Source organism: Lynx canadensis, chromosome E2 (assembly GCF_007474595.2).
Source record: "Lynx canadensis isolate LIC74 chromosome E2, mLynCan4.pri.v2, whole genome shotgun sequence".
Lineage (NCBI taxonomy): Eukaryota > Metazoa > Chordata > Mammalia > Carnivora > Felidae > Lynx > Lynx canadensis.
Genome location: NC_044317.1, coordinates 57,632,239 through 57,658,416, shown reverse-complemented (window position 1 = coordinate 57,658,416; position 26,178 = coordinate 57,632,239). Strand labels below are relative to the sequence as shown.

Below are 26,178 nucleotides of genomic sequence, written 5' to 3'. Positions count from 1 at the left end.
GGACTGTAAAGCGGGCTGCACTGTGAAGGTCGCTATGGATGCTCAGCCAGTGTTGCGTTAATGCCCCCTCTCCATAACTCCCTGGCCATCACTCCCAACAACCAGCCAGTCCCCGTGTGCAGGGCCCTCTCCTCCCTGGATTCCAGCCTTGTCTTATGCCATCCTGACAACTGCCTCCCACAAACAGAGTGGATTCCCCTACTCTGCCCAGCTCCTTAGCACTTTTGAGGTTCCTGAGCGTGGCTCCCCGGCCTGGAATCTCCTTCCATCTCCTTCCACCTACTGGAATCTTCTTCCATCTCCAACACGAAGGTTCAACTGAAATGCTTCTTCCTCCAGGAAGCCTTCCCTGACTTCCCAAGGCTGCATCAGAGGAGACAGCTGTACCTTGCCCTGGAGTGCCCCCCATTAAAGCACAGTCACTCTGCATTGTGATTGGCTTGTCGGTCTGTCCCCCACCCTCCAGTAGAGCCAGGGACTGTTCAAGACAGGCACGGGGCTGGTTCACTTCCATATCCCCCAGTGCCCAGTTTGGTTTTGGTAGACCGGAAGTCTCAGTCTGCAGGTGCTGAATGGATGGACAGACAGATGGATGGAGGAAGGAGCAAAAGACTCCGGGAACAAGTGGATACATATTCTAGAGTCCTCCGGCAGCCAATCACAACCTCCCATCCCTGTCCGACCCGTCTCCCCGCCTCATATCCTGAGTGAGCGTTCTCCCAGGTGCTTGAGCATATCTGGTCAACAACAGCTGGGGCCTTTGTGTTTTCTCAAGAGGAACAGAGTGGTGGTGGCATGTTTTCCCGCTGTACCAGGAAGAGAAGATCAGCGTTTCTCAAACGTCCTCATTCAGGGTGAAGTGGAAATATTCCAGTGCTGAGGAATCAGGTGGCCTGAGTTCCAATCCTTGCCTTTCCTTGCCTCCCTGAGGGACCCCGAATCAAATACTGTGCTCTGGGCACTTTATCTGCTTGTCTGTAAAGGTGGGGAGGGGGTGAGGGAAGTGATCTCATTGCAGATGGGAGGTCCTGGGACCATGATTCAAAATCACACATCCTGGGAATTCTGGTTTTTAGGGTGTCTGTGAAGCTCTGGAAATTGCTGATGAAATTGTGTGAATGTGGGTGCTCTTTTCTGGGGGTCCACAGCTTTTCTACGGTTCCCAAAGGGACCTTGAGTCCCCTACAAGAGTCACTGCCTATTGACAGATTTAGCAAAATCTCACTTGTGTCAATAAAAATTGTGAAAAAGCAAGGCAGAGTATATGAATGCATGGATATTGTCTAAAGCCGATTTCCTCGACCTGAGCACTAGTCCCATCTTGGACCAGGTCATTCTTTGTGCTGGCCGTCATTCTGTGCACTAGAGGGTGTCCAGCAACATCCCTGGCCTCCACCCACCCCATGGGAGGCCAACAGCACCCCCTCCCAAGGATGACACCCAAAAATGCCCTCAGACATTGCCTGATGTCCCCCCACCCCCCTGGGGGCATCATCACCCAGGTGGAGGGCCGCCTACTGGACAAAAGGAAACTGATAACAATCACTCCCTCTGGGAAGTGAAGCTGGGGTTGAGATCAGTAAAAAGATGAAAGGTACTTTTTTTCTTTCTATCCTTCTCTGCTGCTTAAATTTGAAATTCATGACTAGGTATTACATTTATAATAAAAATGAGTTTATTGCTAAAATGAGCTATCTCCATTCAAGGGACACACACAGCCACTGAAAAAAATGACGTGAATCTCTACATCTGACAGGCTGTTTGCCTCCATGACATACAGCCACAATGCTTAACATGTTTGGTCTCAGGACCCCTCTATATGCTTAAAAATTGGGGGGGGGGGCTCAGTCAGTTAAGCGTCTGACTTTGGATTTCTGGATTTCTGGATTCAGGATTTCTGACTCATGATTTCAGGATTCGTGAGTCTGAACCCAGCATCAGGTTCCGTGCTGCAGCTCAGAGCCTGGAGCCTGCTTCGTATTCTATGTCTTCCTCTCTGTCTGCCCCTCTCCCACTCTCAATCTCTCTCTCTCTCTCTCTCTCAAAAATAAATACATATTTTTAAAAAACACTTTTTTTTTTTTAATTGCAGGGGACCTGGGGCACCTGGGTGGCTCAGTCGGTTAAGCATCTGACTCTGGACTTTTTGACTCAAGTCATGATCTCATGGTTCGTGAGTTTCATAGCACAGAGCCTGCTTGGGATTCTCTCTGTCTCCCTCTCTCTCTCTGCCCCTCCCCTGGTCTCTCTCTCTCAAAATAAATACATATACTTTTTTAAAAAATTGCAGGCACCCCAGAAGTGTTTGGTTATGTGTGTTATGTCTATCGATACATTACGTATTCAAAATCCAAACAGAGGAGATGTAAAAATCTGTATTGATTTCAGCAAAATAATAGTAAACTCATTGCATGCTTACATAGACAACTTATTTTAGTGAAAATAACTGTATTTTCCCAAGCAAAAAATATATAATGGTGTTGGCTTCTATAAATACATATTTATAAATGTATATAAATGTTTTATTTTTGAGACAGTGAGAGAATGGGGGAGGGGCAGAAGAGAAGGGGACAGAGGATCTGAAGCAGGGTCTGTGCTGACAGCAGAGAGCCTGATGCAACGCGGGCTCCAGCTCACAGACCGAGAGATCATGAGCTCAGCCAAAGTTGGAGCCTTCACTGACTGAACCACCCGGGCATCTGGCTTATATTTTTGAAAATCTGGTGCACCTGGGTGACCAGGAGAAGGTTAATTTATCTCTCGGTGCCTCCAGGGTCTCATTTATAAAATGGGGATGAAAATAAAAGGCAGCAACTTCCTTGGGTTATTGAATGCAAAGTGGTTGGCATGTAGAAAACACTCAATAAATTATGCAATTAATTTATGCAAACTATCCTTATTAAGCATCCTTGAAAAACAATAAGGTAGAGTTACATAACTGATACTGATTCTCCACAATACTTTGCCATGTGCAATTGGAAGGTGCAGAACTATGTGTATAAAATGATAAATGCTGTGTCAAATAAATATATATGGGCTCCATACCTGGGCGGATTGAAACACATGTGTAAATACCTCCATATGCATATAGTAATGTTGAAATTATACATGGTAAGAAGATAATTCAGGGCAAGGGGGACTTCTGGAGTTCAAGAAGTCAGAAGTAGGACTGACTTTTCACAGCATGTATTCATTTATTTATTTATAATGTTTAGCTATTTTCGAAAGAGAGAGAGAGTGAGCAGGGGGCGGGCAGAGAGAGAGAGGGAGACACAGACTCTGAAGCAGGCTCCAGGCTCTGAGCTGTCAGCACAGAGCCTGACAAGGGGCTTGAACTCACAAACCGAGAGATCACGACCTGAATCCAAGTCAGACCCTCAGCTGACTGAGCCACCCAAGCGCCTCTCACAACATTTTTTTTTAAAGATAAGCAAATCTTTAATCTTTAAGATCCCATTCCATTTTCAAAATGTAAAAAACACAAAACAAAAGAAAATGAAAAGCTAGCTTGGTTCTTTAAAAAAAAATTAAAAAGGAAGGTATACATTTAGGGAGCTAGGTTGTCAAATTCTGGACAAAATTTGCAAATACCCAGCACTTGCGCTGAAACTACCCTTCCTGTGGGCAAGACAGCACCAATCAATGGGAGATCCTTTCCCACTGAGCAGATATGCAGAATCTTTCTCAACACGGAGCTCCAGCCTGCTACTAGGAATCGATTCGTCTTGACACAGAAGCTGAAACATCTTTCCACCCCAGCTCTCAAGCATGACCTCCAGAAATTCCTGAAATCATTGGAAATGACTCAGAGTATTTCCCTCAGGGAGTCTGATCCTGCTGAATCTTACTTTCCTGCTAACCTGCCCCTGCCACTCTCCCTGTTCCAGAGGGATTTGGAGTCCTTCTAGCCCATCCCCCTTCCTTTTTACAGAAAAAAGTAACTGAAGCCCCAGAGTTTAAAAGACTTCTCAAGGTCACAGAATGAGTTTGCATCAAAGTCGTGGTAGTGAAACATAGTGGCTGAGAGAGAGAGAGAGAGAGAGAGAGTAGGTTCTGGGATCGGACAGGCCTGGGTGGAAAGTCTTTGCTCCTTACCGGCTGGGTGATCTCAGTTCCCCGAGGGGAGTGCCCAGTGCCGGTTCATCTGCAAAGTGGGGTCGTCTGCAAAGCCTCGTTCCCAGGAGGTTTGGGAGAACCCATGGAAAGCGTGCAGCAGAGTCTGGCACCTAATGGTAGCTTGGTAAGTGTGGTGGTGACGGCCGGAGCTGTCCTGTTTGTACCCAAGAGGCTAAACCCGGACAAGGCAAAGAGCCAAAGGGCTAGCACTGTGTCTCCTCTGGAAGACACTTCAAGAAGCAGCTCGTTAAGCATCCAGGCTGTTTTCAGTCCCTCAGTGGAGCAGGCGAGATCACAGATCTCAGGACTTGCTTTGCAGCCTCTGATACAGGGCTGTTGGGAGCATCTCGTGAGATCCAGTACAGGAGGGGAGTGTGCAGCTCACAGTAGATGCGCCCTGCGTGGTGGTGGCATTGATTTCTCAGCACAGTGACAGAATCAAGCCTTAAGAAGACCCACTGTTTCCCAGTGCAGGGGGAAGGAAGCTCAAGTTTTGGAACCAGATGAATCTCCTTTCAGCTTTGCCTCTGCCGGGTTTCCACCTGTGACCCTGGGTGAGTCATTTCACCTCCGTGGCCCTACCTGCAAAGTGACTTCAGCAAACTCAACGTGAAGGCTTGGGGAGAAAACTAAATGAAGCAATGAACGTAGAAGGAAGGCAAGTAATAGTAACAGTACTCTAAGTGGTCACGGTTAACACCAAGAGTTAATTTTTATTGGTCCTGGTGGGTGTCATTTGCTGTCCTACATGCTTTACACGCACCGAATTATAAAGAGTTGCTGTTAATAATGATGATGAAGCAACTTAAACAGAAACCAATCTAACCTTATTCTGCAGGACGCGAGGCCCCGACCCCTGGGGGTTATAGAGACCTGGACCCAGACCCTGTATCCAATGCCCTCCCCCTGGGCAGGCGGAGACGTGTTTGAAATAAAGTTTATTGAAGTTTCTGTTGGTATTTACATATGATACACGGCAAATAACAGAGCCAGGCCCCCCACCCCACCCCTTCCCCCACCCCAAAGCCCCCCTCCCCCCAGCCTCGTTAAAAATCGCTGCGTAAAGACAGGTTAACTGCTGCAGTCCCCCCTCCCCCCTCCCACTTAAGATGCAAACTAAAAGCCCCCGTCCCTCCCCCTGCCCCCCTCCCCCCACCCCGGGGGCCTTTCTGGTTCGTTGTACAACACTGTGCTACCTCGCCCTCTCTCCCCCAATAAGGGTGGAGGACGAGTTTCTGGTGACCTTCCCCCCAAATCTGTCCAAGGGGGCGGACGGACCCTTGAAAGAGGCCAGAGTTGGGGGGGGTGGTCTGAGATGGGAAGGGGGACTTCAATGAAGGGGGAGTGCCAGAAAATGGAAGACTTCGAGGTTTGGGGGGTTTCGACCCCCGCTACTGCCTCTCCCTCCCCCGACGGGTCCTCGAGGGGGAAGAGGCGGGCACAGGTGTGGAAGTGGCACAGAGGAATTCCCTCGAACCCTAGGGTCTCCATCCCTGTCCTGTGGTGTGCGGGGCTAGATGCACCTAGGGGCTTTGGATGCGCGGGCAGAAAGGAGGGAGACAGAGTGGAGGAAGAGGAAGAAGAGCAGGAAGAAAAAGAAGCCAAGGGCAGCTGAGAAAGCAAGGAGATCCGTTAGACGGCGCCCCCTAAAAGGCAGGCGACCTTCAAGAGGTCAAGAGGAGCCCAGCCGGTGAGGAAGAACGGGGCCTCCCAGGGGAGCGGAGACCTGCGGGGGGGCGGGGGGGGGGAGGGAACGCCAGGTTAACCACGCCCCGGCGTCCAGCGCCCCGCTCCACCCCGCAGCCGCGGGCACAGCAGGAAGGCCGCCCACCGCACCCAAGGACCGGGAAGGTCGGGAGATGAGAGTGGGCGGGCGAAGAGAGAAGTCGGGGGCCCAGGGGAGAAGAGAATGGTTGGCATTCCAGGCGGCTGCCGAACCTACTCTCCAGCCCAGCGCCCCTGCGGCGAGGCGGCGGCGGGTTGCGGGGCTCAGGGTGGGTGGGCGCTGGGCACCGCGGGCCCTGCGCGCTGGGTGCGCGCTGGGTGCGCACAGGAGGGAAACCGGTGGGGAGGAGACTGGAGGGGCGGGGCGGGGCCCGAGGAAAGGGGCGGGCCCCAGGGAGAGGAGGCGGGGCCGTCTGCCAGTGGACGGGACCGACAGGGGGAGGAGCCCTTGGAAAGTGGGAGGGCCTAGGGCGGCGGGGCGGGGCCACCGGGAAGCGGACGCGGCTGTAGCGTGCACGCAGTCCTCCGGGGCTCATCCCGAAGCCCGGAGGGAGGGTGCGGAGCTGTGGGGCTGGAGACCCCTGAGAAGGAGGAGGAGGAAGAGGAGGAGGAGGGAGAGGAGGAGAGGGGGGCTCCGAGGGGCAGGCCTCAGCACGGCGAGGTGGAGATGTGCAGGTGGTCCGGGTACTTGATGGCTGGAGGGTAGTTCTGAGTCATCTGGATGGAGACGTCGCTGGAGATGTCGGAGGGGCTGCGGCCGCGGCGCCACGCCTCGGGCTGCAGAAACTGGCCGGAGTAGTCCGAGCAGTCGCTGAGTCGCGGGCGGTAGAAGGCCGGGTGCGGACGGTACATCTCCTCCTCCGCGTAGCGCTTGGTGAACAAGTACACGGACATCACGCCAGCCCCCTGTGGCAACGCATGATCAGAGTCCCAGAGGCTGGCCCCCCACCCCGAGCTCCCGATGACCCCAAGACTCCAGACCCCCCACCCCCATCTCGCTCAGACCCAGGAGTCCAGCCTCCCAGCCCCTCCTCCCCCAGGACCCCAGAAGTTGGGAGCTCCCAGACCCCTCCTCCAGGACCCAGAGGTTAGGCCCTCAGCTGCCACCTCCCTCTTAAATCCAAAGTCTACACCCCCAGCTTCCTCTTCCTCCTGGACCCAGGAATGAGGGCCCCCAGAGCCCTCTCCATTCAAGTCTGGGGCCCGCAGACATCACCTCTTTCAGTAGGAAGGAGGAAGCGGCGAAGGCAAAAGACCACCCGTAGCGATAGTGGAAATACTGCTCAGAGCTGCTGGGCCGGTTCATGACCTCGTCATTGATGCTGGAAATGTAAAGAACCAAGCCCACCACCAAGGAGAGGCCTGGGGGGAGCAGAGGGGGCCCTTGGGCCGTTAGCAGTGAATCCCTTGCTCCAGCCCCAGCCCCTCCCCCATATCACTGCCGCCCCTTCCTGCCCCCTCCCCTCTCTTCCCTGCTGGGTCCTGAACTAAATTCCTTTTTTTTTTTTCTGAAGCCCCTTGTGCTGGGCCTTGGCTGGGTGCAGGGATCGCAGAGATGAATGAACTTCCTCTCCTCACTCCTCCCCTAATCTGCCGTCCAGGAGCTCACAGAGCAATTGGGGAAGGCAGATGTGGGCATTGGTCAGTCGTGGCATAGGCGGTGATATGCACAGTAAGGGAAGTAGTAACACAGAGTTCTCTAGGTCCAGAAGAGGCACCAGCCCACATAGGTGAGGGGCAGGGACAGAGGCAGGGGCAGGGGAAGCCAAGGAACGCTTCCTGGAAGAATGGTCTTTGTCTGAGTCCTAAAGGATGAGGCCTGGGTTGAGACTGTATGAATAATAATAACAACAACAAGCAACTATGCGCCATGGGCTAAACCCCACCCACATCCTGTTTTTGTATGGCCCTTCTAGCTAAGCATGGCTTTCATAGAATTAAATTGTTGGGAAAAAAATCAAAAGAAGAATGATATTTTGTGGCATGTAAAAAGTATGCGAATTTCAGTTGGCAGTTCCTAAAAGTGTTAAAGATAGAATTACCACATGACCCAGCGATTCCTCCACTAGGGATCTCCACCCAAGAGAATAGGAAACATATGTTCACACAAAAACTTTGCATGAATGTTTGTAGCAGCATTCTTAATAGCCAAAAAGCGGAAACAACCCAAATGTCTATCAACTAAGTGGATAAACAAAATGTGGTATAGCCGTATAAAGGAATATTATTCAGCCAAAAAAAGGACCGGCATACTGATATATACCGCCACGTGGATGAACTTAGAAAATAAGCTCAAGGGAAGGAAGACAGATGCGTGCTGTAGGGTTCCATTTATATGTGATGTTGAAAATAGGCAAATCCGTAGACACAGAGAGTAGATTAGCGGCTGCCAAGGAATGGGGTGGAGGGGAGATTCCGACTGTTGTTAAAGGGTAAGAGGTTTCTTTCTGGAGTAATGAAGATGTTGTGAGATCGGGTGATAGGGATGGTTATACCACCTTGCAAATATACGAAAACCACTGAATCATACCAACTTTGTGTTTTGTGAATTAGAATACCTCAGTTCAAAAAGTATACGCATTTCAGGGACGGCCTGGGGGGCTCAGCCGGTTAAGCTTCTGACTCTCGGTGTCAGTTCAGGTCATGATGTCGTGGTTCTTGAGTTTAAGCCCCGAGTTGGGCTCTGTGCTGACAGCGTGGAGGCCACTTGGGATTCTCTCTCTCTCTTTCTCTCTCTCTCTCTCTGCCCCTCCCCAGCTTGTGCTCTCTCTCTCTCTCTCTCTCTCAAGATAAATAAGTGAACTTAAGAAAAAAGTATATGAATTTCTAATGTCAGGGACTATAAATAAAATTTTATTGGTGCACAGCCACGCCCCTTTGCTCCTGTGTGGCCCGCACTCACAGTGGCAAATACAGCCTGTATCGCTGAGGATATTCATATCTGGCCTTTTGCAGGAAAACTTTCCTGACCCCTGAATTGCAACACATACACGATCTGAGTGTCACCAGCCTCATCCCTGGTCAGTTTCTCTGAGCTCCCTCTACTTAGATCGCATGACTGTCTCACCCTGCCTTGAACTTGTCCAGCTTATTTCTGTCTCAGGGCCTTTGCTCTTGCTGTTCCCTCCAACTGCAAGACTCTTCCTCCAGGCTTCTCCAAGTCTCTCTTTCACTTCATTTACATCTCTCTTCCTTTGTCCCTTCTTTGAGCTCCTTGTTTAAAAAAAAAATGCTCTTGGGGTGCCTGGGTGGCTCATTCGGTTAAGCATCCAACTCTTGGTTTTGGCTCAGGTCATGACCTCATGGGTTCATGAGATGGACCCCTGCATCGGGCTCTGTGCTGACTGTGCAGAGCCTACTTGGGATTCTCTTTCTCCCTCTCTCTCTGCCCCTCCCCTGCTCTCTCTCTCTGTCTCTCTCCCTCAAAATAAATAAACATTTTTAAAAATGCTCCTTTAGGGGCGCCTGGGTGGCTCAGTCAGCTAAGCGTCCGACTTCGGCTCAGGTCATGATCTCCCAGTTCGGGAGTTCGAGCCCCGCGTCGGGCTCTGGGCCGATGGCTCAGAGCCTGGAGCCTGCTTCAAATTCTATGTCTCCCTCTCTCTCTGCTCCTCCCCTGCTCACGCTCGGTCTCTCTCTCCTTCAAAAATAAATAAAAACATTTTTAAAAAATGCTCCTTTACTCAGAATAGAAGAAATGGGAACTGTGAAGAGATACTGTTTCTCAACCATCAGGTCACCAAAAGTTAATAACCTTCACAACATGTTCTTTTGGTGAAGCTGGGGAAACGGCAGCTCTTATGTGTTGCTAGTGGGAGTGTAAAATGGCCCAGGCCCTGTGGAGGGGAATCTGGCCAAATCTAACAAAACCACACATGTATCTGTCCTTTAACTCAGCCATCTCACGCATAAGAATTTACCCTGAAGCTATCTGTCCAACCATACGAAAGCACATATGCACATGTTAATTCACCACGTTACTCATAACTGCAAAACAATGGAAATGACCTAGATGAACTTACAGAGAGGATGAGTGGGATACATTGTAAAACATCCCAGAGCAGACGACTGTGCCGCTGTGAAATGAGAATGAGTATGGTCTCTATGAACTGGTGTGCCATTCAGTGAGAGTTCCAGACACTGTCACTCAGCTTAACAACAACAACAACAACAAGAAAGAGTAATGCACAGAAGAATATACGAGTATACAGAATGCTAGCTTCTAAGGAAAAAAAAAAGTACATAAAATGCATATGTGCATCTGTTTATTTTTGCAAAAAGAGACATGGTAAGGAAAACAAAAAACGAGGCTGATCACCTACAGGAGGTAAGTGAGAAGAGGAAGGAAGGGATGAGAGAAAAGTGGCGTTGCTGATTTTTGCATGATCGGGACCCTTGGAACAATGCTAATGTTTTATATGTTCAAAAGATAAAACCAACAAGGATTGAGAAAAACCTAAAATTGAATACAAACAAAAATAAATGAAGCTAAGTTTATATCAAACGAGTAGCACAACCACAGGAAGGAGTAAAAGTATTATTCCAAGTGACTTTTGAATACGGTACTTTCATGATATATTTCACTCTAAAGACAAAAGATCTGCAGAGAAATCTTGAACCTTAGTGGATTTGGGGGGCAGTGGTCTAGAGGTAGCAGTTCTTAAGCACGGTAGGGTTGAGCAAATGTTCAAATATACTGATATTTAGGGAGTTGGAATTTTTCATTTGGAAAAAAGGAAGACACAGATTAGAATGGGGTGAGGTAAGGAAGAACCCTGGGGCGTCAGTATAAAACTCCTGTTTTACAAGCACATGATTCCCCACTTTGTGCCCTGAAGCATCCTAGCAGCAGTGACACCCCAGCAGCAATGAGCACAGCAAGCACCCAGAGTTTGGTCTCTAATATCATCCGTCACTAAATAAGAAGCTAGGGCTTCCAGAAGAAGTAGTTAATTTGAAGCCTGGGAGAGAGGCAATAAAAGTGTAATTGTGCCATAAAGGAAGGAAATATGCAAAAAAAAAAAAAAAAAAAAAAAAAGATGGGGACATATCAGAAAAGAATGCAGGGACTAGTCTGAAGAGGGTTCCTGGGGCACCTGGGTGGTTAGATGTCTGACTTTGGCTCAGGTCATGATCTCATGGTTTGTAAGTTCGAGCCCCACATTGGGCTCTTTGCTGTCAGTGCCAAGCTCACTTTGGATCCTCTGTCCCCCCCTCTCTGCTTCTCTCCCATTAGTGCTCTCTCTCTCTCTCTAGAATAAATAAATATTTTTTAAAAATGAAGAGGGTTCTTGGGGCATCTGGGTGGCTCAGTCAGTTGAGCATTTGACTTCAGCTCAGGTCATGATCTCACAGTTTATGGGTTTGAGCCCTGTGTCAGGCTCTGTGTTGACAGCTGCTTTGGATTCTGTGTCTCCCTCTCTCTCTGCCCCTCCCCTGCTAGCACTCTGTCTCTCTCTCAAAAATAAATTAACATTAAAAAAATTAATATTTATTTTTTTTTGGGGGGGGGAGGGTCAGAGAGAGAGGGAGACACAGAATCCAAAGCAAGCTCCAGGCTCTGAGCTGTCAGCATGGAGCCCCACGCAGGGCTTGAACTCATGGACCATGATCTCATGACTGAGGGATTGTGAGATTGGCTCAGGTCATGATCTCGAGGTTCGTGGATTCGTGTCCCACATCGGACAGCTCAGAGCCTGGAGCCTGCTTTGGATTCTGTGTCTCCTTCTCTCTCTGCCCCTCTCCCACTCACTCATCTCTCTCTCTCTCCCTCTCTCAAAAATAAATAAATAAATAAATAAATAAATAAATAAAAATAAAAGCTTCCTTTATCATAAAGGAACTTAACATACCATCTCAAGCAAGTGACCAAAACGAACATCACCAATAGTGGAGTCGACTGACACCATTACCTCCTGATGCGAGCGTGCCACAACTCCATTTACGTGGCCTTCCCGCTGGAAATGTGTAACCTGAATCCACTCCTAAGGAAACTGTGGCCATTCCACTAGACAACTGGCTGAGCTCTTCAAAAAAAGTCAACATGAAAGATATTTCTTCTTTAAAAAGGCACAGGAACTATATAAAAGATGAAAGGCAACGAAAGAGACAGGATGGGGATATACAACGTATGCTCCTAGATTGCAAACTGAATTGGGATGAGAGGGGGCAGAAATGACTACAAAAGACAGCATTGGGACCACTGGTGAAATTTGAATATGGATTGTTTTAGCTATAATATTGTATAAATGTTAAACTTCCTGAATTTGATTATTGTACTGTGGTTAGAAAAGGGAATGGAGGGGCGCCTGGGTGGCTCAGTCGGTTAAGCGTCCAATTCAGCTCAGGTCATGATCTCACGGTTCGTGGGTTCGAGCCCCACATCAGGGTCTGAGCTGACAGCTCAGAGCCTAAAACCTGCTTTGGATTCTGTGTCTCCCTCTCCCTCTGCCCCTCCCCTGCTCATGATCTGTCTCTCTCTCTCTCTCTCTTTCAAAAATAAATAAAAACATTAAAAAAGAAAGAAAAGGGAATGGATACACTTGTTTTTAGGAGATACTTGCTGAAGTATTTAGGGGTGAGGTGTTTGCTACTTATGTTCAAGTGTATACATATATTTAGGTTTATATATATATATATATATATATATATATATATATATATATATATCTCAGATACAATATGGATAGAAAGAGAGAGAGAACATGGCAAAACATTAAAATTTGGTCCACTGGAAGGGTATATGTGAGTTCACTGCATTATTTTTGGCTAATTTTTCCATAGGTTGAAATTTTTTTCCAGAACAACAAAAAGAAACTCAACAAACTAGGTATTCCAAAACAGGATTTTTCCTCCCCAAGGTACCAAAGTATCACCCTAGAAATCACTTATTCATTAGAAAGAGGAAACTCCCTTTTCAATGAACAGCCCTATTGACAATTATCTTTACCAAAGTTTCAAACTTTGTTCCCCTCACGGGGAACGACCTGACATTATTCACCACCCGAAGTGATGGGATATACGCACGCAGCACTCCTCTGTATCTGCTCGCCGAACATTTTTAACCTGGATCTAATAAAGCCTCTAGTGTAGACATGACTCCCAGGTTACAGAGAAAGCAAGCAACAAGGAACAAATCAAACGACGCCATGGAAAAACAATCAAACAGATCTAAGACGGGGACCTTCTATACTAACTGACACCTTGGTCAGCAGTCTTCCAAAGGCCAGTGATATGGGTCAAGCCAGTAACACTGCATCCAGTGATCATTCTTAACACCCCCCAAAGACAGACAACCAGGCATTGTGTCTCTGGATGCAATGCAGTAGGATATAAACAGCACCACCTATCTTTGAAGTATTTTTTTTGCCAAACACACACACACACACACACACACACACACACACACACCAGAAACCCATAAACCTGGATTGGATCAACAGTTTTATAGGTAAACACAGGGATGAATGAGCATATTACACAACATGAGAGAGCAACGGGAAAAATCCTGGAGGTGGGAATTCTACAAGACAAATGACCAGATTTCACCAACAAATAAGTGGCAAGGAAAAAATAGGAGAGAGACTATTATAGATTAAAAGACGCTTCAGAGATCTATCAGCTAAATGCACAGGTGGAATTTGAATCCTGATTTGCGACAAACTAACTGTAAAAAGGCACTTATTTGTGAGACACGTGGGGAAGGAGAACCCTGACTAGATATTAAATGATATTAAGCAGCTATTCTTAATTGTTTAGGCATGATGGCTATGTTAAATGACAAAGTAGTTATTTCTCAGAGATATACTGAAATATTTGTGGGTAAAAACGATTTAATGGCAGAGGCTGGCCTTAAAATAACGTAGCGAAGTGCAGAAGGGAGATACGGCCGTGGGACTAAAAAAAGATTCGCCATATGTTGGTAACTTTTTGAAGCTGAGGGAAGGATACACGGGATTTCACTTATTTATACTATTCTTTCTGTATTTTTATAATGAAGTACATTTTAGAAGTCAGTGTTGTAAAAAAAAAAATAGTGGGGGAACTAGTCTAGAGTAAAAGAGACGTGAACTAAATGCTGTGTGTGAACCAAGCTTGAATCCTGGTTTGGGGAGGGGAGCTATAAAAGGCATTCTTGAAACAATGGGACAGTCTGCGAATGGAATAAATTATATTATGGCATTACTGGAAGGTTTCTTGGTATGATAATGGTGGTGTAGTAGAATGCCCTTCCTCTTAAGAGATGCATCCTACAGTGTTTAGAGATGAACTATTGTGATGTCCATAACTTAATTTTAAATGGTAACGTCCCAGAAAAGCATGGGGAGAGGGGAGAAAAAGAGGAGGGTGGAAAAAAAGAGAAAGAATATGGCAAAACATCAGAAAAGTGCAGGATTCGGGTGGAGGAAGGTATACAACGCTCATTGCACTCTTCTATTGATTTCAAAGTTTTCATTAAAAAATTGGACTGATTGGGGCAACTGGGTGGCTCAGTAAGTTAAGCATCGGACTCTTAGTTTTGGCTTAGGTCATGATCTGACGGTTGTGGGATTGAGCCCCGCATCAGGATCTGGGCTGATTGTGGGGAGCCTGCTTGGGATTCTCCCTCTCCTTCTCTCTCTGCCCCTGCCCTCTCAAAATAAATGCATAAACTTTAAAAAAAATTGGAGTGAGGTGCCTAGGTGGCTCAGTTGGTTAAGCGTCCAACTTCAGCTCAGGTCATGATCTCATGGCTGGTGCGTTCAAGCCCCCCATTGGGCTCCATTCTGATAACTCAGAGCCTGGAGCCTGCTTCCAATTCTATCTCTCCCTCTCTGCCCGCACCTCCCCCGCTCATTCTCTCTCTCTCTCTCTCTCTCTCTCTCTCAAAAAAAAAATAACATCTAAAAAAGATCGGAGTGATTGAGATAATGCCCCCCATTACTCTCCTTCCCCTGTCCTATTTTTTTGTCATTCTGATTACTACCTAACATGTAATTTGTATCTGTAATTGTTTCCACCATACATCTCCCCCACTGGGATACTTGGAACTAGACTACCTTGTTCCTGTTTGCATCGCTATCATGTAGCACAATAATAAATACCAGTTGAATGGATGAGTATACTTGCCAAGCAACTCGAGCTTCTAGCAAAGCTCATTAGTTGCTTTCTTTTTTTGAATGCATGCTAAATCCCCCCATTTCTCCATTTCCTCTAGGAATTAACTTTTCCTTGCTTTGAACATCCATAGCACTTTCAATTTCTAGAATTCCATAATTTTGGTATTCAAGAAGAGTGGGCCCACAAAGTGTGGTGGAAAAGCATCCGAGATAGATCCAGAAAGATGACCAGGCTTAAAGACAAGAAATAGCAAAGGAATCCTACAATCCACACTCACTCAAGTACCCATGTCCCTAGTACCCTAGTCAGGTACCAGGGGAGTCATCTTGATTTCTCTCTCTGTCTGTCTGTCTGTCTCTCTCTCTCTCTCTCTCATCCACCAAAGATTCTCAGTCATCAAGTAATGTCCATTTTACTTCCTGAATCTCTCATAAATCAAAACCCCTTCTTGTGGGGTAACTGGGTGTCTCAGTTGGTTGAGCATCCAATTCTTTTTTTTTTTTTTACATTTATTTATTTTTAAAAGAGAGAGAGAGAGCAGCGGAGGGGCAGAGAGAGAGGGAGACACAGAATCCAAAGCTGGCTCCAGGCTCTGAGCTGTCAGGACAGAGCCCAATGTGGGGTCCGAACTCACAAACGTGAGATCATGGCCTGAGCTGAAGTCGGATGCTTGACCGACTGAGCCACCCAGGTGCCCCGTATTCTTGATTTCAGCTCAGGTCATAGCCCCGGGGTCATGGGATAGAGCCCTGTGTTGGGCTGTGCGCTTAGTGTGGAACCTGCTTGAGATTCTCTCTCTCTCCCTCTGCCCCTTTCCCCTGCGCTCTCTCTCTCTCTCTCTCTCTCTCAAAACAACAAACAAACAAAAAAAAAAACCTTCTTGTAACCACAAATCCTCTGGCCCAGTTAAGGTTTATTGTCAATGCTTCTACCATTGCCCTTAAATCCCTATCTCCCTGCTTTAGGTACTGGTTCTTTCTAAAACCCATACAAACTCTAGCCTTCTCTTGTCAAAATTCTTCCTTGGCTCCCTGTTGTGCACAGAAGTTTTTCATTCCTCAGCCTGACATCCCAGATTCTGCGATCTGACTCCTGCTAACCACCTTGATTCCATTTTAGATTACAGTTCTAAACAACAGACATTCTGCATAAGGCAAGTCAGGAGCAAAGGTTGATAAGGAAACAAATAAACAAATATTTCCAAAGAGAGAGAATTTTTGTGGCTTTTTTTTGCTCTTTTTTTTGTTTTTAGTAATTAAAAGTCATGTAAAAACAATAGCAAAAGTTATTCTCATCATTCTTTCTACTTCCTGGATATTTTGTAGTGGCTCTAGTTCTCCAAAAATAATCTTTCCCCCTTTTTTCTCCTTTCTTCTCTTTCTCCCTCCTTCCCTCCCCACTTCCTTTCTCTGTGATCCAACTCCCATTACATCCCCCCCCCTCGCCCCACATCTGTTTCAGAATATCACCCTAGGCAAGAATCACCTACATTCCAAGCTGAATAGAAACAACCCGGCCTTAGAACAATACGGTTTCAGGACCATGGAGAGCTGCACATGAGTCTACCTCTGCCTTAGATGCTTTCTAGGGCATTAACACCTGCTGTGAATTCCACCAGCGTACAAGGCACTATTCTTTCTTCACTTGAAAAATTCCCCCTCGCCCTTTCAGCTTCATCTACTCAGATGTCACCTCCTCTTGGAAGCCCTCCCAGGTCACTCCACCACCACCCTCGACCACCCTACAGTTAATACATCTTCCCCTTTCCCAGAATGCCTTAAGCTGTCCTTATCATTCATCCTTCATACAAATATTTCAATGTGTAGTTTGTACCAGCAACTCATCTAGGCTTTGCAGACACAAATGAGAGAATGTTTGTAAGTGTCCATGTATTTTGGAGGGTACATTCTGGTAGGAGGCAGGAAGCAAATAAGATGACAATAGCAGTAAGTGTGATGAAACAAATATAAAGTTTGCAATGTGGTACATAGTATAGTGGGGGTGAGGCAATATTACATACTGTTGTCAGGGAGACAAACTCTGAAGGGAGAAAGTTCAAGCCCTTTGAGTACCAGGAGGAAGAGACTTCCAAGCATGAAGGGATAATGAGTGCAAAGTCCTCATATGGGACTGAGATGAGCATTTTCAAGGAATAGAAGGAGGCCAGTGTGGCTGAGGTTGTAAGCAATGAAGAGAGTGTTAGTGGGTTAGGAAATGAGGTCAGAGATCTGAGCAGTAGCCAAATCATGGAAAACCTTGTAGGCTAGCATGGGGAGTTTGGATGTATTCTAAGTGCAATGGGAATCCACTGAGCATTGAAGGGATTTAAGCAAGTGTGTAGTTTTGATTTGCTGGGTAATTGGGGCTGTTTTGTAACTGACTGCATGTGAGCTCTCACTTAGGATTCAGCCACATCTTCAGTGCTCTGTTCAGGACCTGGCATGTAGGATGTCTGGGTAAATGTTTGATGAGCAAATGAATGAGTAGATGCATGTTGCGGGTCAGGGGTTAATATGGGCTTTGCATGGGAAGCATGCTTCTTATGACCTGGAAAAAGAAAATCAATGACATTCCATCCTCCTCCCTGCTTCTCTCGCCAACCATATCGAGTCAGTCATCTGGTTCCATTGATTCTTCTGTCGATCTACTTCTCTGTCAAAGTCATCCTGTTGCCTTTAGCTTTCCATCCCTAGCCCAGCTCAGGCCCCAGCTGCTCTTGCCCAAACCACTGCATAAGCTTCCTCCCTGGTTTGCCAATTTCTTTTCTTCCCCCCCCCCCACTAGTCCATCCTCAACATGCTCCCTGAAAGATGCTTAACACCCAGGTGTGACCCAATCCCTCCCCTGCCCCAAATCTCCCACCACTTTATCCAGAATTGAATGCCAAAGCCACCATTTACCAGCCCTTGGGCAACTAACTCCTGTCTCTCTCTCCAAGTCTTGGTTTCCTCACTGGGAACATGAGGCAGATAGACTAGATTATTCTGTTCTAGGATCTAAGACGCTGGCACTGTTTCCATCCTTTCCTCTACTTTTAAATCTCTTTAATTTTTATGATTTTTTAAAAAGCTTTTTATTTTTTATTTTCTTATTTTTTTGAGTAATCTCTACACCCAACATGGGGCTCAAACTCACCCCAAGATCAAGAGTCCCATGCTCTACTGACTGAGCCAACCAGGTGCCCCATTTTTTGTGTGTGATTTTTCATTGTGGTGGGGCAATACAGTGCCATAGTGAAAGCTTGGGTGGGGGATCCTGCTTCCACTATGGAGCAAGGTCACCTGTGAGTGCTTCTGTTTCCTCACCTGGAGAATGAGAATCACAGTGGCATCTGCCTTACAAGGTAAAGAAAATGAAATAACCTGCATAAAGCACTTAAGACTTCCCCAAACCATGGCGCTCCATGAAGTGCTTATAATTTTGGCTGTTGCTGTGATTAGTACCATGTATATGTATATGTATGGTTGCCCTTCACATCTATGATCTGGACCAGGGCTCAGCAAACTACCGTTTGCTCCAGCACTTGTCTTTGTATGGTTTGTGAGCTAAGCATGGTTTCTCCATTGTTAAATGGTGAGAAAAACAAAACAAAACAAAACAAGAAGAATATTTCATGGCTCGTGAAAATTACATGGAACTCAAATGTCAAGATCTATAAATAGTATCGCTGGGACACAGCCATGCCCACCGCTGCACCTCTGGTTGTTGTGACACTACAACCCTATGGCTCACAAAGCCTGAAATAGGTACCATTTGGCCCTACATGGGTTTGCTATCCCCTAAGATTTGTCTTTCCAGACACCTGGGTGGCTCAGTCGGTTAAACGTCTGACTCTTGGTTTTAGCTCAGGTCGTGATCTCATAGTTTCATGAGTTCGAGCCCCATGGGCTGACAGTGTGGAGCCTGCTTGGGATTCTTTCTCTCTGCCCTTCCCCCACGTGCGTGCGCTCTCTCTGTCTCTCTCAAAATAAATCAACTTAAAAACATTTTTTTAAGGGGTGCCTGGGTGGCTCAGTCAGTTAAGTGTCTGACTTCAGCTCAGGTCATGATCTCACAGCTTGTGGGTTCCAGCCCCATGTAAGGCTCTGTGCTGACAGCTCAGAACCTGGAGCCTGCTTTGGATTCTGTGTCTCCCACTCTCTCTGCCCCTCCCCTGCTCACACTCTGTCTCTTTCTCCTTCAAAAATAAAAATAAAAACATTAAAAAAAAAGATATTTCCTCTCAGCAATTCCATACTGTAGCCCATGAAGTTAAGGGGAAGAATTTGAATGCAGGGTTTTCTAGGTTCACAGCAGTATGAACTGTCAGTCACTACACCCCAAAACCTTGAAAGCACATGGCCATAGGCCATATTTTGTGAAATGAACTCAAGGAAGGACTTTAGAAAGCAGGCTTCAATCTCCCCAAATTGCTCTGTTGTTACATCAGAGGCCTGACCTCCAGCCATGACAGCACCATCGATCCTCAGCCTGATCTTGGGAAGTCAGGTCCTGGGGCACCACAGGAGCATGAGCCTGGGTTTTGGGAGAACACCCTCTATGCTAACCGACTACTCTGTCACTGGGCTACGCTACCCCTTCTGTGAACAGCAAACAATGGGATTTTCCTTCTAGTGTTTTGGGTAGATTGAGTAAAAGCGACTACCCTCGCCCCACTTCCTCTCTCTCTCTAGGACACTATTTTTCCGTATGAAAAACGATGAGCCCTTTCGACTCTGCTCTGGGATGGTGATATTCTATGTGCCTTATTTTAGCTCAGTGTCTGGCTCTACATGCTGCGATTCAAGTTTACAGGCAGGTTGCACCCTGGTTTCTCTGGAAAACGTCTCTTCAGGTTAGGTCGGAGGCAGGGGGGAGGTTTGGCCTGGAGAAAGCTGGCTGAGGAGCAGAGAGGAGATTGGGGGTACCCAAACATCCATATTCCACTGTCTGTGGAGCCAACACTAAAGAGGGATCCAAGTGCAGGCCCCAGGGGACAGAATGGAAATGAGACGTATGCAGGCTTTGTTCATAAAATATCAACTGAATTAGAAGGACCCGAATGGAGCGTAACTAAATTATGTTGAATGAATTTGAGCCAAGTTGAAGAACTGAGTCAAAATGCAGTGGGGTTAGTTGGACCAGATTGATGAGTTAAATGTGTTAGGGCTGAGTTGACCTGGGCTGAACTGAGCTGAGATGGACTGAAATGGACCAAGCAGTGCTGACATTGGAGGAGGGTAACACCTAAGACAGAACTCTGCAGGGGAGCTCAGGACACTCGGTCCCCCAGCACCAGTTTATGCGTCTTGGGCAACTCCCTGCACAACTGTGGGCCTCAGTGCCCCCATTTTATCAAGTGAGTGCTAATAATAACACTCCCTGGCAAAGATGTTATGGAAAAGGTGTGAGATCACTTGTGCAAAAGATCCTCATGTCTCAAAAGAAGAAACAAACAAATATTGAAATGTAGCTAATGATGTGCATGGTGAAATACTTTGGAGTGAAATTTATGGACACTTTTCTTTGAACTGCATAAAGAAATAAAGGTGGATTGATGGATGGATAGAAATATAGATAGATGGACAGATACGGGGCAAAGCAAGTCTAGTAATAGGGTAACAGTTGACTCTAAGTGGTGGGTCCGCCCATGGGTGTTCATTCCAAAATCCTTTCCACTTTTCTATATGAAAAATTTTCGAATACAATGTTGCACAGAAAATAAAGAGCCTTATGATATGTTAACTGCTAAAATATCAGGAGTGGTTAAAAAACACAGCCTCTGGAGGCGAAGGGTGTGAGGCTGAGTCCCAGCTCTGTGTCACTGGTTGTATGGGCCCGAGCAAATGACTTCATCTCTCTGAGCATTTGTTTCTGCATCTGTAAAATGGGGCTGTTGATAGCATTTACCTCGCAGGGTTGTGGAGAGCATCAGAACAGAGCCCCATACCTAATTAACACCCCATAAACATTCGCTATGATTTGGTCCTCCCAACAAGCTGTGAAATGGGTGCTGTGATTTCCATTTCACAGAGAAGGAAAGTGGGGCTCAGAGAGGTTCTGCAACCCCTCCAGATCACACAGCAAGGAAGCGCCTTTCTTAGTGGAAGAGAGACCACAGGTTCCTGGAACCAGCAACAGTCCCCCAGCCCCTAAGTCCTTTCCTTGGGCTCACCCGAGAGGATGAAGAAGATACCAGAAACGAAGGCCAGAATGGTCCTCTGTGGGCGGATGTGGCCGATGTTACTGATGACGAAGGCCGTGAACACTAGGAAGAGACTGACCATGGGGAAGGGGGTGGCTGTGCGCACCGTCTCTGAGAGAGGGGTAAAGGGAGAGACAGGGGGTGAGGGGAGACTCTGAGGGGGGGGGGTGACACCTTCCCATTCCCCCTAACTCTCTACTCCCACCATCCCCACCCCCTTTGTGGCTCCTCCCCTTTCCCATACCTCCACTGCTGGCCCCATTCCTTAGCCCAGGCCCCACCCCTTTTGGTTTGGCCCCACCCCATTCCTGTTGACTCCACCCACTGCTCAGGCCCCGCCCCATCAACCTGGCCGGTTCTCTTCATCCAGCCTCTGCCTTCTTTCAAGCTTCCACTCCTTCCCTTCCACCCCACCCCTTCCCTGGTGCTGCCCTTTCTCCCAGGACTCTCCCTGTGATCCTGCCCCCCTTTGCCTGCCCCCCGCCCCCGCTTCCCCTCACTCAGAATATTCTCCGTGTTTTCCGTCACCAAGTTGATCTCCGGTTCAAGGAAATACTCCGAGGCCACACAGCGACCCTTCTCCCGGCCTGGGGGGGAAGACAAGAAGGTAAAGCTGGACGAGAGGCTCCTGAGTTCCGGAGAGACAGGGTTTTTATTCTGCCCATTCAACACTGGAACTGTCCAGGAGACAAGGACTGATAGACTCTCCAGGGATTAGGGACCCTGGAATTGTGTGAGCATGGGGCTCTCAGATCCAGGACATCAAGGGCTAGAGGTCGGGTCTCCAGGAGAAAAACAGGACCAGTTTCTGGACTTCTGGAACCCAAGGGATAGAAGTACAGGTAAGGGCTCTTGGGTCCCAGGCAAGGCAGGGGCAGTTGAATGGACGGCAGGTGAGGTCCGTACCTGCAAAGAAGCAGACTCGCCAGAGGCCTGCGTGCAGGGCCATCTTGACCTCCGTGGTCTGGTTCTGTGGCAGCACCGTTCCCTCCTCCATGTACAGCCAGTAATCAGTGCTGACCGCGATGCCCACGAGCAGCAGGCCACACGCACCGAACACGCTGCTCAGCAGGGTCAGGGCGCGGCTGCTGCAATGACTCATCGTCAGCGGCGGGGGGCGCCCTGCGGGGCCTGAGTGAGAGACAGAAAGCTGTTGTCCTGGAGAGCCCTGGTGGGGCTAACTAGATTCCCCAACCCCACGCAAACACCTGGACACTGGACCCAGGCTCTGACCTCTGTGCCCTAACCCATGACCCCATTTCTGGATGGGAACCAGTGACATCAACTGTTGACCTTCAACCCCAGGCCTGGCCTTCCCACACCTGACACCTGTGTTCTGGATCCTGATGAGAGGCCCCACACCAGATCGCCAGCCCCAGAATAAGATTTTCAACTGTAACCCTTCAGCCCAGATCCAGAGATTGGACCTTAGCTCCAACCATGTGTCTGGACCTGGGTCCCAAATATCATGACTCTGACTAGAAACTCAAGTCCCATATTCTCAATGCCAGAACCAGGCCCTCCAACCCTAAACTTAGGCCCTTTCCCAAGCCCCCCACCAGAATCCTTAACCTTGAGCCTGGTCCCATGACTCAAACTTACACTGACCAGGCATTTCAACACAAGAACCAGGCATATCTCCCCAATCCTGACTCGTGGTACCTTAACCCTTTTCTCTTGGAGTCTGTTTCTAAATAGTTACCAGAAATCCCCCAAGTGGGTCACTAACAAGAAGAACCCTAAGTAAGTGTCCCACTAACCAAGGACCCACTAACCGAGACCTTGAGCAGAGGCTCCTGCCCAAGTTAAAACACTTGGACTCTTCTCTTGACATTTAATACCCAATTCTGACACAGGACCTTGACCCCATGACCTTCTGACTCTGCTCCTGTGCCTTGACCTCAATTTGATAACTCAATCTGATACCTCAGTCTGAGATCGTGGCCCATGACTCAGATGTAAGATTCCAGAACCCTAATCCCCCCCATCCCAGATCCAGGCAGGTTCACCTGGGATGCTGGGGCTCCTTCTCAAGCTGCTGGATCCCAGAACACTGGGACTCAGAGACCTGGAGCCTGGATTTTGGCTAAAGATTCCAGAATGTCAAAACCATGAGCTGGGACCCGCCCACTCCCTCAGTTCAGCACCCTAGCCAGAGTACCCTAGACCATCTTTCAACTAGGGATCAGTGCTCTGAACCCTAAACCCCCAAATCAGGAAGTCCATGATTCCCCCTTCATGTGCCATCACAAGGTCCCCAAATTCCCTACCAGAGATTCCAGATTCTAACCTCCAATGTTAGCACTTCCAATTACACATCCAACCTGAAATTCTAATCCCTCTAATGCTGGAGCCTCAAAACACGAGAGATCTCCAGTTCATAGCCGTGGCCTTCCAAATTCCAGTCGGGGAGCTGGAGTTTCGAGCTAGGGAGCTCATAATCCCATACTTCCCACTCTGGTCCCCCATCCCCCAGCCAAGAACTTTCCCCTGCACCACACAATCCCATGATTTGGGGGGACTCAACTTGGGATTCCCTTCCTATTTCATCCAGGGATCTCTACGTCCCTGAATACCCGGGATCCCCACCATCTTTTTAAACTAGGAAGGTGAAGGGACGCTTGGGTGGCTCAGTCAGTTAAGCGTCCGACTTCAACTCAGGTCATGATCTCGCGGTCCATGAGTTCGAGCCCCGCGTCGGGCTCTGGGCTGATGGCTCAGAGCCTGGAGCCTGCTTCGGATTCTGTGTCTCCCTCTCTCTCTGCCCACCCCCCCCCCCGTTCAATGCAGCCAAGACTTGAGACCCCGCTTTCTTTAATCAGAATTCTTGGAGCCTTGAAACTCTGCCCCATGCCAATAAGGATCTTGGAGTCAGACAACTTTCATCACCGCCCACCCCCCATCTCAGCACCCAGAGCCCTCACCCCCCACCAGACCCCACCCCCAGCCTCCTGGAGGAGTCAGGGAAGCAAGTCTGGCAGAGCTCTGTCCAGCTTTTCCTCCCATCCCCCCCTCCCAATGCTCCGGGGCTTAACCGCCAGCTACTTGCTCCCCTTCCAGTCCACTCAGCTCAGAAACAAGCATCAAAACCCCAGTCACCCTGACTGCCTGAGTCCCAGGTAGCTGACCTCAGCTCCCCCCACCCGCCATGACTCCTTGGACTCTCAGCTGGGACCTTGCCCACTGACACCCTTCTCACTTCCCCTCAGAAACCCCCTCCTGCTGTGCTCTGATTCCTCTTGACTCCAAGTGGCCTGCCCAGATCTCATTCTCCTCTAGCCCTTTTTCCTTTGGGACCCTCCCCCAGGCCTGGAGCCACCTTCTTATCCTTCTGTATCGCAGTCTCTTCTGGATTCAGGATCCTTCGGATCCCAGGGGTCCCATTCTCCAAGCCCCAAGTCCAAACTCCGTCTCCCTCCAATCTCTTGAGGAACGTATTCTCCGTTCCTGGGGACCCCTTCTCAGACTCACATCCTGCTCTCACCGGGCCCGGGCCCTCCCCGCTCATCCAGGACGGCCTCCCTCAAGGACCTGGCCTGCACCCTCCTCAGGGCCCACGGTCTCTAAGACTCGGACATTAAGAGTACAGTTGCCCCACTCCAGGACCCTCGGACCCTGTCCTCCCGGATTCCCTAGGCCCGATGTCCCCCCACCCCCCATTGCCTCCCGAACTCGGGCGTCCGGACCGCCAGAATCCCACACCCCAGGTCCCTTCAGGGCCCTTTTAGCCCCAACCCCTAGCTTCCAGCCACCTCAAGGGGACCCCCCACTCCTTCCAGGACCCTCCCCTCGCGCTCACCTCGCTCAGGGCTGGGCGGACGCTCCGGGCCGCGGGCCCCGCAGCCGCATGACCGGCCCCGCGGCTTCCCCCGGCCGCCGCCGCCGCCACCGGGGTCGCCGGTGCCCGCGCCCCCCGCCCCCGCCCCGGAGCCCGGCGTCCCGGCCCCCTCCCGGCCTCCCACCCCCCACCCCCCGCGCCCGCGGCCTCACTCGGCGGACGGCGCCGGGAGCTGGGACCGGCGGCCGCTCATTGGCTACTGCGGAGGAGGGGAGGGGCGGGAAGGGAGGGGGAGGCTGCAGGGAGGGAGGGAGCTGGGCCTTGAGAATGGGGGAGGCAGGGAGGGAGAGAGAATAGAAACAGAGGCAGAGAGCCCGAGAGGGGCAGGGGCGCACAGAGAGGCAGAGAGACGGGGCCGAGGGTCCGGGACACACGGAGACCTCGAGGCTGAGAGATGCTGAGACTCGCAGGTCTGGGGACCAGGGGAGACACAGAGACGGCCTAGAAGAGACAGAGAGAGAGAGAGAGGAAAGGAGAGACAGGGATCATCTCTAAGACCCCCCTCTGCCCTCAGGCGCAGAGATTCCGGGGCTCTGGAAGTGGAGAGGCCAGAGACACAGAGACAGAAAGAGACAGGAAGACGCTCAGAGGCCCTGGGCTGAGAGATGCTGAGACCCAGAGACCTTGAGCTAGGGAGAGAGGCAGAGAGAGAGAGAGAGAGAGAGAGAGAGAGAGAGACAGGGGGGAGAGAGAGAGAGACCCTGAGAAGGAGAGAGCGCGGGGGCAATCCTGGGGCTCCCCTGAGGAGGACTGGGGCTCTGGCCAGGCCTGGGGCGGAGCCTGGGGTCTGGGCGGCTGCAGGAGGCGGGAGGGGGCGTCCCGGGCCGGGGTCCCCAGAGCAGCAGGCGGGCGCAGAGCGGAGCCGGGTCCTGCAGCCGCCGCGGAGCCGGGAGCCGGGCCAGCCCCCCCCCCCCCGCCGTGATGTCAGCGGGGCCACTCTTAAAGGGGCAGGCCGCCCGCCGAGGGTCGGAGCGGGGCTGGGGGCCGCGGGCAGAGCGCGGGGGTACCCCCACGGTGCTGGGGGAGCCAAGGGGGTCCCCAGCATCCAACTGAACCGAGTCCCCGGAACCCAAGAGCCTGCAGAGACGAGGAGACGCCGGGGCTCCCCGAGGGAGCCTGCGAAGCTCTGGGGCTCAGTCCCCTCCAAACACACAGACACAGGCACACCATTCAACCGGCCTGCCTCGGGTCTGGGACTACATTTTCCATCAGCCCC

General features: G+C 49.5%; 1 protein-coding gene across 1 annotated transcript; it reads right to left on the bottom strand.

Moving 5' to 3' along the window:
• Positions 1-6,434: 6,434 nt before the first annotated feature.
• CACNG7 (calcium voltage-gated channel auxiliary subunit gamma 7) lies at positions 6,435-22,245 on the bottom strand. Its single transcript, XM_030298371.2, has 5 exons — positions 22,031-22,245; positions 21,625-21,711; positions 21,095-21,235; positions 7,058-7,203; positions 6,435-6,747 (listed from the first exon to the last, which is right to left on the bottom strand). Exons 1-5 carry the CDS (start codon positions 22,224-22,226, stop codon positions 6,490-6,492), a joined length of 828 nt encoding a protein of 275 aa, XP_030154231.1. The 5' UTR covers positions 22,227-22,245; the 3' UTR covers positions 6,435-6,489.
• Positions 22,246-26,178: the final 3,933 nt, after the last annotated feature.